General features: G+C 45.9%; 1 protein-coding gene across 4 annotated transcripts in view; it reads left to right on the top strand.

Annotated features, from left to right (window-relative positions):
• The window catches only part of Als2 (alsin Rho guanine nucleotide exchange factor ALS2), a 73,044-nt gene that overhangs the window by 34,298 nt on the left and 24,911 nt on the right, over window positions 1–13,835 (top strand). For all 4 annotated transcript variants that reach the window (XR_008220839.1, XM_052749545.1, XM_052749546.1 and 1 more), the window contains exons 10-17: window positions 1,413–1,584; window positions 3,194–3,374; window positions 5,289–5,354; window positions 9,435–9,597; window positions 10,843–10,974; window positions 11,684–11,812; window positions 12,595–12,665; window positions 13,108–13,174. Coding sequence is in view for 3 of the 4 variants with exons in the window: in XM_052749545.1 (XP_052605505.1) it covers window positions 1,413–1,584; window positions 3,194–3,374; window positions 5,289–5,354; window positions 9,435–9,597; window positions 10,843–10,974; window positions 11,684–11,812; window positions 12,595–12,665; window positions 13,108–13,174 (981 nt within the window). In the remaining variant the exon portion in view is untranslated. The remainder of the gene's footprint in view (window positions 1–1,412; window positions 1,585–3,193; window positions 3,375–5,288; window positions 5,355–9,434; window positions 9,598–10,842; window positions 10,975–11,683; window positions 11,813–12,594; window positions 12,666–13,107; window positions 13,175–13,835) is intronic.

Raw genomic sequence — 13,835 nt, 5'->3', positions numbered from 1 at the left:
AATATTTAAAAAAAGTTCCTTTCAGAGAAAAATCTTAGCACACACTAGTTATAGACACTTGTGGGTTACATGTGACATTCAGCACATCTGTACAAGGGGTAACGACCACATCATGGTATATTATTTATTTAGTATGCAGCATGTATGACTGCAGGCCAGAAGAGGGCGCCAGATCTCATTACAGATGGTTGTTAGCCACCGTGTGGTTGCTGGAACTGAACTCAGGACCTCTGGAAGAGCAGCCAGGGCTCTTAACCTCTGAGCCATCTCTCTAACCCAGATGTCATCTTGACATACTGATTTTCGCTCCTCTGGACCTATTCTGAGTAGTGGGGTTGCTGGATGGTGTAGTAGTTCCGTCTCTAGGTTTGTTGGTTTGTTTGTTTTGAGGGGCTGTTTGAGTGTCCTCTTTGACAGCTTCTCTTGAGGTCAGTTTCCCACTTTTTAATTGGATGATTTGGGACTTTTTGATACTGAGATTTTTCAGTTCCTCTTCTGCTCTGGATATCCCTTCATCAGATAATAATCCAAAGGCATCTTCTCCCATTCTGTAGACTGTCTCTTCACTTCATTGCTTTTCCCCGTGGAGTGGAGCTTTTGGTATAAGATAGTATCCTTTGCCTTTTTTAAATTTTTTTTGTGTGCTTGTATTTTGGGGGGGGGTCATATCCAGAAAAACCTTTCCCCAGGCCAATATCCTGAAGCATTTCCCCTGTGTTTTCCTTATTTTGTTTCCTGATTTTGATTTGTGAAGTAGAACCTTATCTAGCCAAGGCTAGCCTCTGACTGATCCCCTGCCTGGAACTGCAGCTGTGGCCACCGCACCAACTCTTTTTTTTTTTTTTTTTAGTGCAGGATCTCATAGTTAGCCCAGACTAACCTAGAACTCACTGTAGCCAGCTCGGCCTTGAAGTCCCAGCATGCCTCCTGCTCCAGCCCCTGAGTGCTGGAATTATAGGTACAGACAACCATCATATCGGCCCTATGTTTTCTTAAAGAAAATCTCTTTGTGTTGGCACTTTTAGGAGACAAGATGACACATAGACCTTTGGTTTAGCATAGGGTTCTGCTTTTTCTCATTAGTCTTATTTCATGCCAAGTGAGTCTTGAGATATATAATTCTTATAGATGTCCAAGGTAGCTTGAAATAAATACAAATAAGCGTACACAGTTATTCACATTTCACAGTGGTATGTGAATAAGCCAACTCCAAAACAAGTGAAAAGAGCACTACTATACAGTGTTGTAAATCTTCACCTTTAAGGTATTGGTAGTTTAGTAACCTGCTTACCGACTCTTGGATATCTTCACCTTTGGCTAACCCATCTGTGGCTGTGAGCCCATGCAACATACCAGATCATCGCTCATAAATTACGTGTTATCAGTGATCTTTTTATTTTCCCCCTTTTCAGCTTGGATATATAAGCAGAGTGACAGCAGGAAAAGATAGCTATCTTGCCTTGGTGGACAAGAACATCATGGGGTATATCGCCAGTCTCCATGAATTGGCTACTACGGAAAGGCGGTTTTACTCAAAACTCAGCGATATCAAATCTCAGATACTCAGGCCTCTTCTCAGTTTAGGTAAGTTGACACCGTCCACCGTCCCCATCCCTGGACCATCGGGGCTCTCATTTTAGCTTGCTTTCTGGATTGTCAGGAAGCCCATTGGTTTGCTTGCTTTTTAGATAGGGTGTCCTGTAGCCCAGGTTGGCCCAACTCACTCTGTAGCTGAGGAAGCTCTTGAATTCTTGATCCTTTTGCCTCTACCAGCCAGTTGCTGAGATTAAAAGTGTGATTAAAAATAACTGGAGTACGTGGTAAGACCCTGTCTCGAAAACAACCCCGTCCCAGCTTCCAGCTTGTCTAGGTCTGGCCCTGTACTCAGAAAACAGAGGTGGGATTTTCTCTTTCTTTTCCTCCCTGGCCTCAGTTAGGGCTTAGAACTTAGGCTAGCAGTCTAGCACATCAGTTTCACCCTATTAAGGGAATGTTGGCTTGTGTGGTGAGCTCATTGTTTCTAATGGAAAAATCCCCGCTTTAAACATCTAACTTAGCAATCTGTTTTTATTTATGTGGAGTTTGTTTTGAGTTAGGGTCTCCTGTGGTCCTGGTCAGTCTGCAACTCTGTATGTAGCTAGATGACTTTGAACTCCTGTTCCTCATACCTTCCCCCAAATACTGCAGCTACAGGCTTGGACCACCACTTCCGACTCATTGAACCATATTTGTGAATACAGTCCAGATGCAAGTCGAGGATTTGTATTTTTGTTTTTAGTCTAGTTTGCTTTGTAAGTGTTGTGGAGCCCCTGTTGTATAAACTCTCCTCCGGGGGATGGGCTCAGAACTTAGCAGGAGAAGGAAGCAGGGGGCGCTTCCCGGGTTGCTCTGAAAGGAAGAGGAGCCTGTCGTCTGACCAGGTCTTGATCTGTCTGTTGATCTCGCTGTTCTTGTCATCAGTCTCATCGCTAGAAGTGAGGAACTTCAGGCTGGGAAGGGCAGATGGTCTGCCGATGTCCCAAACCTGAGAGTGACCTAGGCCCCCGGAAGCTTAGGTTACCTGCGTGCCGAAGAGCTGGGTTCCTCCATGGGAGCAGCATCGTGCAACAAGTTCCAAACGCTAAATGAGAGCTCTCTGAGCTGGGGGTGTATCTCAGCTGCCAGAGCGTTTCCCTGGTATACTCAAGGCCCTGGTCACCTCCAGGCTCTGCATGGAACAGGGCATGGCAGCATACACCTGAAGTTAGCTCTGAGAGGTAGGACAGGGCATGGCAGCATACACCTGAAGTTAGCTCTGGGAGGTAGGACAGGGGATGACAGTTCAGGGTCATCCTGGGTCATAAGAAGACTTTATCTCTAAAAGAGAAACATACCTATCTCTACCCTGTTACTATTGTGTGAAGTTAATGATTCATTTCCTTAGCTTTCAAAATGTAACAGGCATTAGCTTCAGTGGGTCTCCTGTTTGACTGATATTAAAAAATCACCTGGGAAACTCTAAAAGAAACACCCATTCTGAGATAGTGAGACCAAATCTGCTGAGTCAGAGACCAGCAGTTCCTGTAGATTTTTGTAACATTTCTGGTAGTGATTTGGGTTCCATAGATTAGAATTTCAACAGAGTAAGTATTTTCAGAAAGGAGAAAGTCATAAGAAAGCACTTGGTTTTCATGTTGTTATCATTTTGTTGCAGAAAATTTGGGCACTGTGACTACTGTCCAGCTGTTGCAGGAAGTTGCAAGCCGGTTCAGCAAGTTGTGTTACCTCATTGGGCAGCATGGAGTCTCACTTAGCAGCTTCCTGCAGGGCGTGAAGGAAGCCAGGAGCCTGGTCATCATGAAGCACTCGAGTCTTTTCTTGGACAGTTACACAGAGCAAGTATCAATCAGTCCGTTGTCATGCCCATTCTCAGCAAGGTGGTTCTGCGGGGACCGCACCTCAGTCAGGAGAGGCCACGGGGAGAGTGCTCCTAGGCACCAGGACTGACCAGCAGTGTTGAACCTTAGCCAGCCCTAGTTCTGCAGTGCTCAAGTTCAGTGTTCCTTACAGGGGAACAGGGCTAACATTACTGCTCCCCCATTTCCTTCTGTATCCAACGAGATTGACAACGTACTTTATTCACATACAATGTCCTGTCATGAGTCTGGTTATTTTGTTCACTTAAGTACATTATACCAAAATTTGAGGAAATAAAGAAGTGTTAAAGAGCAGCTGAAGTGTGAGCCTGGTTTTACTGCTGTGTGACGGCACACTTTAGTTACATCTAACACGACAGTGTTTTCTGAATAACCCTAGGGATGATAATCCAAGGCGCTTTCCATGTTTTATAAGTAAAATATACCAAGATATTTGTAAACTTAAACTGTTTCTCACTTTTTCTTGATTTGTATTTTGATATCAGGATTCAAGGCAATAATTTGTTATGTTAATGTATACCAGGTGATGCTGTTGATCTGATGGGTGTGTTGTTTTTATATGTAGCTATTTATTCTCCATCCTACAGAAATTGACTCAGTGCCACCAAGTACCAGGCATTGCACAGAGTGACAGCATGGGGCCAGTGAGAAACACCTGTTGCCGGGGAGTTATAAATAACCTAAGGACTAATGTGTGTTTATTATCAAGAGCTGCAGGCAACACTAATCAGAAGGATATTTAAGGTTGCCCCTTTTCTCACCAGTAGAAATAGCCTGCAGTCGCCATTTCTGAGTTAGTATATAAGTGACTTCAGCCCCAGGCAGATTAAATATATTGGAACTGTTGTCTAGGAAGAAGTATCTTGTCTTTATTCTTCTAACTCATCAAACATGAATAATAATGATAGAACTCGGCACACCGATTTATTTTAAAAATTAGACTTTGTTACTTGTGTGAAGGTTTCAGCTTTCGTGCAGTCCCCCCCTTATTTATTTATTTATTTATTTATTATCTGTCTTGTATTTACCCTACCGTGACTCCATTTCTTTTCCCTCTGTGTTACTCGTGGCCTTATGCTTTAGAATGCAGTTCTGATGCCTTGGGCCACTGTTAAAGTGTAATAGTTATTCCTGTAGGTAAGATAAACTGACGTTACCTTTGGTGTGTGGGGGCAGTGTTGAGACAGGGTTTCTCTGTGTAACAACAGCTCTGGTTCTCCTAGAACTTGCTTTGGAGGCCAGGCTGGTGTTGAACTCACAGAGATCTGCCTGCTTCTGCCTCCTGAGTGTGCCAGCACCCCAGCTCAGTAATTTATATTTTTAAAGTCTGTACCACCATGGCTCCTTTCAGAAAGACTTTCCCAAAGTCTCTGTCAGTATCAGTTACTTGCTAGTCCAGGAGAATGATAGGAGCAGTCTGTCTACGTTTGTTCAGGAGCACTGGCAGTATTGAATCAGCATGTTCTAATAGTGGTCTCACCCAGATCCCTAAGTGTTTTCTTAACCTTCAGTGTCCATTTCCTGAAGACTTAATTGAAGAACTGGAAATGAAGATTAGGTTTTCATTAAAAATCCTACAATTTGAACCACGTTCTTTCCAGCTTGTTAGGTTAGTAAGTGTCACCTGCTCGGCACAAGGTGCTTTTGAAATCCCTTTTCTGTTAACATCCCTACTGACCTGGATTTATCACACCCCTGCTGCATCCATCTACCTGTTCTCCTCTCCAGTGGTAAGAGTTCATTAAGTTGATGTCACAAAAGTTCTGAAATCGGTGGGTAGGATTTCAGAAAGTGTCTAGATATGCATTTGGAACTCCACAGAGCTAATGTACATTCTGTCACTAATGCCGGTGTGTCTGTGTTCCACCCAAGGTACTGCGCATCAGTTTCAAACTTCCTGGTGATGGGAGGATTCCAGCTCCTCGCAAAGCCTGCCATGTAAGCAGCCTGCACTTCCCTTACCTTCTAGCAGCCGCACATCATAGCTTTGGGGATGGCTTTGTTTTTCCTGTTTTATTATTTCTGTTTTGTTTATTTCTTGAAAATTTCATACATAATATTTTTATCATATTCTTTGTCCTCCCCAAGTTCCTCCCAGATCCTTCTCCTGCAAACCCACCCAGTTTTATGTCTTTTTTTTCTCTTTTAAAAAACAAAACTAGGGGCTGGAGAGATGGCTCAGTGGTTAAGAGCACTGTTTGGCCTTCCAGAGGTCCTGAGTTCAATTCCCAGCACCCACATGGTGGCTCACAACCCTCTGTAATGAGATCTGGCGCCCTCTTCTGATCTGCAAGCTTATATGTAGGCAGAACACTGTATACATAATAAATAAATAAATCTTCAAAAAAAAAAACAAAACAAAACTAAAAATCACGCTGTCAGTTTTGTGTTCAACTACCTCTGAACTTGAGGGTGTGGTTAATATACCCAGTGTCGTACCATTGAAGAGTGCTGACTTTCCCTCTCCCAGCAGCTGTCAATCGCATATAGCTTCTTGGTTAGGGGTGGAACTTGTGTCCACCTCTCATTTTCAGTGTCAAGACTTGGTCTGGTTTGACTCTATCCAGGTTGTGTGCATGCTTTCACGGTCTCTGTGAGTTCATGTGTTCATCAGCCCTGTTATGTCTGGAAGATGATGGTTCCTTAGAGTCTTTTAAAAATCTTTGTCCCCTCTTCTGCACAGACCCCTGAGCCCTGAGGGGAGGGGGTGATAAAGACATCCCACTCAGGGTTGAGTGCACCCTCACTCTCTGCACGTGGTCCACTTGTGGGTTTCTGTGTTACTTACCATCTACCGCAGGAAGAAGGTTCTCGATGAAGACTGAGCAGTAGGTCAAGGGGTAGAGCAGTGTGTCTCTAGGAGTTGTTTGACTGCTGTGTTTGTTTAGCAGAGTAAGTAGTAGTAGGGCCCGTGGGGGACCCACCTTGTCTCAGGTTCTTGGCCTCATTAACATTGTCAGATACAGGCTCCATCTTTGGTGGTGGACCTTAAATGCCATTTTTAAGTGGTTGGTTACCCCTGTAATGCTTGTGCCATTATCGCACCAGTGGGCCTCTCTTGGAGGCCCAGCACTGTTGTAGCTTGCAGAGTTCACAGCTGGGTGAAACTGATGGTTAGCTTCCTCCTCCAGGACTGTGTATTACATATACCTTATAGCACCGTGATCACTAGTCAGTAGGGGTGACGCTTCCAATTGAGCAGCTGCTCAGTTTCTCCATGTTCTGTGACATAATGTGTAATGTTTTCAGCAATAGGGTCTTACCGTCAGGTGACCAGTAACACTGGCAATAGCCTGTAATGTTGATGGGGATCTATAGGACCCTTTGGCCAACAACTCCAAAAGATGTGATCTATTCTTGACACTGAGGGTTTTATTTGGTAGCATATGATGTAGTTGGCGTATTGTCTCCCTCGTTATATGGTAACTCCATTTAAGCTCCTTGTATATATATTAGGAAGCTTCTACAGTGGGAGGTTCCACATGGCTTTTTGAAGGACCTTAGATTATGTTATAGTGTGGGTATTTGGAGTGCCATGGGACAATATTGGCATTGAGTCATTAACTGTTAGGACAGGTATGGTTAGCCCCTGACTATCATTAGGTGTAGTAGGGTTCTGAAGAGCACTAAGGTCAAAGATGCAAGAACTGGTCCTTCTTCAGTGCTGCCTCTTGTTAGACCAGACTTGTTGGCCGACTCTTCACAGCAGGAGCCGACTTGATTTTTATCTGAAAAGTGAGGATGTCTGCTCCCCTGTTGGTAAAGAACAGATAATGTCCGTTATGATCCCAGAAAGGTATATCTCGCACAGATTGCATCTAGCTTTTGGACGAATAATATAAAAACCTCTGATATAATACATTGATCTAATCATAAAGGCAAACTGATAATTCTATATTTCAGTAGGAAATACTTCAGCTATTCGCTCACCACCCATACTTAACAGATTCAGCCAGGTTTGCTTTTATTTTTCTGTGCTGATGTGGTGACATCTTGGTCTCACTTCTGGTTTTTGTCAATCTAATTTTTTTTTTTTTAATTTGGCTAGTTTTCAGAAAAGGATTACACTAGAAATTCTAAAATGAGTTGAGGCGCTTCCTCTTTTCTGTTTTCTGGAATAGCTTCTATGAGCCCAGGAGTGTCTGTATCTTGAAGATTGGATAGAATGCACTGTAAAAAACCTGTGTGCCCTTCATTGGGAGTGTTTCCTGTGGGGAGTTTCTGAACTGTTAGTTTAGTCCTGTAATGAGTAAGTCTGTCTGGGTCTTGTTTCTTATGGCTTTAGTCATTATTTATTTGGAAAGTCACTCCTTTCGTCTGTTTCAATTTCATGAACATTCTCTAGTATAGTCTTACGGAGTTTTCACCCCACAGCTGCAGTTCTTCCCACTGGCATTCCTTATTTCAGCCTTTTTATTTGTTTGTTTCTTTTTTGAACCAGTGGGTTTTATTGGGTTTACTTAAAAGAATGTGGGTGAGCCGGGCGGTGGTGGCGCACGCCTTTAATCCCAGCACTCGGGAGGCAGAGCCAGGCGGATCTCTGTGAGTTTGAGGCCAGCCTGGTCTACAGAGTGAGTTCCAGGAGAGGCACAAAGCTACACAGAGAAACCCTGTCTCGAAAAACCAAAAAAAAAAAAAAAAGAGAGAGAAACAGCAACCATTGGAAAATATTAAGAGGGAGCCAACTGCTGACAAGACTGGTCATAATTTTTAAAATAAATAAAATAGACTCCAGCCAGAGGAGCAGATCACCGATGGTGTCAACCTCAGCCCATAAACACTGGTGAAGCTCCTGAGGACAAGCAGCTGCTGGGGCAGGGTGGCCTAAATTTACCCAGAGTGGACATCTACAGTCATCCCTCTAAGTAAGGCTCTGGGGTCACTGAGGAAGAGGGGACAGAGAGAATCTAACAGCTACAAGGAGAGGTGAAGTACTGGCTAACAGTTTCCTCTTAGACTGAGGGAAGCTCCTAAAGCAGGAAGGTAAACAACTCCAAATAGCTCCAGGAAGTTCCTGAAACTGAGCAGACTCACTAGGTGCCTTCTTTCCAAGTATAAACAAGCCAAGCTGCAAAGAAGACTCTAAGACCAGACCAGCTACCTGGAAGAGTTTTAGACCGGAGTCGCTTAGAAGGGACACTCTCCAACCTGTTGAGTGGCCTGCAGGCTGTGCGCTGAGCTCCAGGTCCCCAGCTCTGTGAGCTGTCACCCATGCTGGGGGGGCTTTGGTGATGCGGCTGTCTTTGGGTCATTTCTGCTCCTGTGAGTGACCCCTCACCCACATTCTTTTTTTTTTTTTTTTTTTTTTGGTTTTTTGAGACAGGGTTTCTCTGTGTAGCTTTGCGCCTCTCCTGGAACTCACTCTGTAGACCAGGCTGGCCTCGAACTCACAGAGATCCGCCTGGCTCTGCCTCCCGAGTGCTGGGATTAAAGGCGTGCGCCACCACTGCCCAGCCACTGTTTCTCATTTTTGAAAGTGTTACATTAGCACACATTAATTATACATAATAATGGCCTAATTAATTACAACATTTACACACATGTAGAATGTATTTTGATCATACTGCCCTCTCTTGCCTTTCCTCCCACTCTCTCTGATCCCTTCCTCCAGTGAGAAGGAAGAACTTAGACGGGCTTAGTTCCCTGGTAGTGCTTGGGGCCAGGGATTCTGCTTTTCCTCTGGTGTCCTTCCAGCACAGCTCAGCAGAGTGGCCAGACCTGCTAGATCCCTGTGACTTCAGGCTGTGAAAATAACGGAATGGTGTCATTTATCCCCTGAAACTGTGGAACATGAGGAAACACTTCTATCAGAGTTGCTGTTGCTACCACGTAAAGTTCTATTTTATAGGTTAAAATATTATAGTTCTGTGAATTATAATGGGTCATTCGTAGTATCTGTATTCATTTTCATAGCACCAAGGCTGTGCGTCCTGAACAGTTACTGCAATGAAACGTAAATGTCATATCATTCATATTTATACCAGATGATCAACAGAATCTTGTTTCCCTCTTTTCCAGTGATTTCCTAAATAAAAACCAAGAACTCCTACAAGATTTGTCAGAAGTGAATGATGAGAACACTCAGTTGATGGAAATACTGAATATGCTGTTTTTCTTGCCAATCAGACGACTTCATAATTACGCAAAAGTGTTGCTAAAGCTCGCCACTTGCTTTGAAGTGGTGGGTTCCCTGCGTGCCCCCTTGAATTCTGGGGAAGGAGGCCAAGAGTCCAAGTAGTTTGCATCAAGTCACATGAGATGTTGCCCCATTAAGTTGATTAAGATTGCTTTCTCTGTGAGGAAGTGGAAGAAGAGACAAGCAGGGTAGAGCGAGCTCGTCTCGAAGCTGTGGAGTCCATTTCCACTCAGGACCGTATTCAGAGCGCACTCACTGCGTGAAGCGGTCTAGTCTAGAGCCCGCTGTGAGCGATGCTCCTTCAGGAACCTCAGGGTTTGTGAACACGTGTGGTCTGAGTCACATACATTGGCTTAGCGCATTGCACCTTCCAGTCACGGTTCGTGCAAGACAGCGTTTCTCTGTGTAGTCCTGGCTGTCCTGGAATTAATTGGTTTTGTAGTCTAGGCTGGCCTTGAACTCAGAGATCTGTCGAATGCTGAGATTAAAGACCTGCGCCAGCACATGTAGCTTTTCGGTCACTGTTGTGAGCGTGTTCTGTATTTTCATTTAGCACACACATCAACCCTGTATAGGTGTGACCTTTATCCCCACTGTATAGATGAGAGAATCGAGACACACCTGAGAGGTGCTCCATTCCCCGACGGCTGCCAGGGTCTACCCCGTCTCCATTCCCCGACTGCTGCCAGGGTCTACCCCGTCTCCATTCCCCGACTGCTGCCAAGGTCTACCCCGTCTCCATTCCCCGACTGCTGCCAAGGTCTACCCCGTCTCCATCCCCGACTGCTGCCAGGGTCTACCCCGTCTCCATCCCCGACTGCTGCCAGGGTCTACCCCGTCTCCATCCCCGACTGCTGCCAGGGTCTACCCCGTCTCCATTCCCCGACTGCTGCCAGGGTCTACCCCGTCTCCATCCCCGACTGCTGCCAGGGTCTACCCCGTCTCCATCCCCCGACTGCTGCCAGGGTCTACCCCGTCTCCATCCCCCGACTGCTGCCAGGGTCTACCCCGTCTCCATCCCCGACTGCTGCCAGGGTCTACCCCGTCTCCATCCCCCGACTGCTGCCAGGGTCTACCCCGTCTCCATCCCCGACGGCTGCCAGGGTCTACCCCGTTTCACACGAACTCTAGTGGAGTGAGAGCAGCCTCTCTTCCTCTGGCTCCCTTAGTGTGCCACTGTGTCCTCAGGCTGAGTTTTCTTCCTGGTTGACTATGACATACCTGAGCCGCACAGAGGCTGCAGCTTGGGGATAATGTCTTATACTCCTCCCCTTGTTTATTGCTCTCCAGGCATCTCCAGAGTATCAAAAGCTGCAGGATTCCAGTTCTTGTTATGAGTCTCTTGCTCTCCATCTCGGCAGGAAGAGGAAGGAAGCAGAGTACACACTGGGCTTCTGGAAGACCTTTCCTGGAAAAATGACGGTACCCCTGCCCACTGTTCCTTCAGCGGCCTCTCTCTGCTCCTCACTTGCTTTTGACAGCAGCGTTACAATGATGCCCTTATGAGAACCGTAGCAGTGGGTGTTCTGAGTCCCAGCACCTTCCGTGGTTCCCAGGAGTCCTCTGCAGACTCTCTGCGGCCTTTGTCTGTCTTGCTACTGCTTCAGTCTCCTTGGGTGTAGGTAGAGTTTTCCTGCCTGGCCCACAGTCAGGACAAATCTCTCTCACCTGCCAGTCCCACAGCCGCTCAAACCCGACCAAGTAAACACAGAGACTTATATTGGTTACAAACTGTATGGCCGTGGCAGGCTTCTTGCTAACTGTTCTTACAGCTTAAATTAATCCATGTCTATAAATCTATACCTTGCCACATGGCTCGTGGCTTACCGGCATCTTCACATGCTGTTTGTCATCGTGGCGGCTGGCAGTGTCTCTCTGACTCAGCTTTCCACTTCCCAGCTTTATTTTCCTCCTTGTCCCGCCTACACTTCCTGCCTAGCCAATGGCCAATCAGTGTTTTATTTATTGACTAATCAGCAGCACATTTGCCATACAGAACATCCCACAGCACTTGGGGCCCTAATATTAGCAAGTGTTTAATGCTGCAATAAGCTATGACTGGAAGGTTACGCTGACTGTGCCCAGTCCATCCCCTTCACACATTTAAGTGATCTTGATGGTTTACTTGTAGGATTCCTTGAGGAAGCCGGAGCGTCGACTGCTGTGTGAGAGCAGCAACCGAGCCCTCTCTCTGCAGCATGCGGGCAGGTTTTCTGTGAATTGGTTTATTCTCTTCAATGATGCCCTGGTCCATGCTCAGGTAGGCTGGATTCCTAGCTGAAGAGAAGCCTTGGAAAGTTGTGAGCTGTATCTTGATAGGCTGTGCTGCAAGAAATGTAGTTGGGCAATTTTGTGGTTACATGAATGTCAGTGTACTCACAGACTCTGGAAGGGATAGCCTATGGCACACCCAGGCCATATGGTACAGGCTAGTGCTGTCAGGCTATGACCTACACAGCAGGTTATTGTACTGAACATTGTAAGCAGCTGTAACACAATGGTAAGCATTAGTGTTGGCTCAGATCACTAGGCAAAGGAAGTTTTCAGCTCTTGTGTTTTGGGACTGTCATTGTCTCATTGACTGATACATCATGTAGCACACAGCTATGTACTGTCAATTTATAGTAAACATTGTGATTTCTTTGTAATTATTGGATAAAAGAGAATGTTTAACTACCTAAGGTGTTGGCTACATTTGAGAGAATTTTTTTCTCTTTTTTTTAATGCTAGGGCCTGAATCCAGGACTTCTTAAATATAAAACACCTCCTCTCCCATTAAGCTACACCTTGAGCCAAAAAAATTTTTTTTCTAGCTTGAGAATGAGTGTCACCCATGTGAAAGGTCCTTGTAGCAGAGATGGGAAGGCCCTTAGAGGGGCTGTGATAGGGTGATTATAGCAGAGAAGGTGCCACCGACGTGTTCCTAACCCTCTCAAGAGGCTCGTGCTCTAGGGCCCCCCAGAGCTGACGATGAGAAAAGACCCAGCAGAGGCCAAGGTTGCCGTGAACTCTTCACAGATGTGCCTTCTCGTTCTGTTTCAGTTCTCCACACACCACGTGTTCCCTCTGGCCACGCTCTGGGCAGAGCCACTTTCTGAAGAAGCCGGCAGCGTGTAAGTGTGCCTCCTTTCCTACTCTTCTTATTTCCTGAAGTGGGATGGTCGGGGAAAGCTGGGGCGGGGGGGCATAGGAAGCTGGTTCCTCATCCTCACTCCAGCACACTGGGTAGTAAAGTGTCTGTTGGTAATAAAGTGCCCTGTTGTGAAGGTTGTGGTAATATGCTCGAGTGGCTGTGGGGACGCAGAGCCCTGCTGCTCGGCATCGGCTCCCTGTGTGGAGCTCACATTTGGAGCATGAGTGAGCACTTACGCTGTCTTCTCCTCTTGAATAATTAGATCGGCTCCCTGTGTGGAGCTCACATTTGGAGCGTGGGCATTTACGCTGTCTTCTCCTCTTGAATAATTAGGCGGTGCTCGTGGACGGGAGCGGGGAGGGGTCTGCTGTTAGAACGACAGCTTGCTGTATCTACTGGTGTCTGTCCTGGGAATGTTTTAGGAATGGCTTAAAGATAACCACACCAGAGGAACAGTTCACGCTCATTTCCTCAACACCCCAGGAAAAGGTTAGTCCTGCATGGTGTCTTCTTTCTGTCTGTTTTGTGAGTCAAGAAGAAACATTGTGCCGGGTGGTGGTGGCCCACGCCTTTAATCCCAGCAGTTGGGAGGCAGAGGCAGGCAGATCTCTGTGTGTTCGAGGCCAGCCTGGTCTACAGAGTGAGATCCAGGACAGGTTCCAAAGCTACACAAAGAAACCCTGTCTTGGAAAACCAAAAAAAAAAAAAAGAAAGAAGAAGAAGAAATGTTGTTGTCGCTTCATTAATAGCCCTTAAGTCAAAACTACATTTTTACCTTTTTGTTTTCTTTCCTTAAACAAAGTCTTGCTGTGGAGCCCTGGCTAGCCTTGAACTCCTCAAATTCTTCTTGCCTTAACCTCTCAATGGCGGGGTTCCTGGGGTGTGCCGTGATGCCTGGCTGGCCTCTGTAATTCGTGTGATTGATTGTTTTGTGGTTGTTGTTGTTGTTTGTTTGTTTGTTTTAGGTAGGGTCTCACTGTGTGGTCCAGGCTGGGCTGGCACTCCCACAGCAACCCTTCTTATTTATACAGTGTGACTTAATTTTAAACCAACAGCAGTAACTTCTAGGAGCTGGTTCCTGTCAGTAAGAAAAGTAATAGGCGATAGAAAGGGTACAGTGAGGAAAGCCTGCCATACTTGGTGCAGTGCT

This window comes from Peromyscus californicus, unplaced genomic scaffold, assembly GCF_007827085.1.
Source record: "Peromyscus californicus insignis strain IS unplaced genomic scaffold, ASM782708v3 Scaffold_21__1_contigs__length_65335640, whole genome shotgun sequence".
Classification (NCBI taxonomy): domain Eukaryota; kingdom Metazoa; phylum Chordata; class Mammalia; order Rodentia; family Cricetidae; genus Peromyscus; species Peromyscus californicus.
This window is presented reverse-complemented; position numbering and strand designations above follow the sequence as displayed.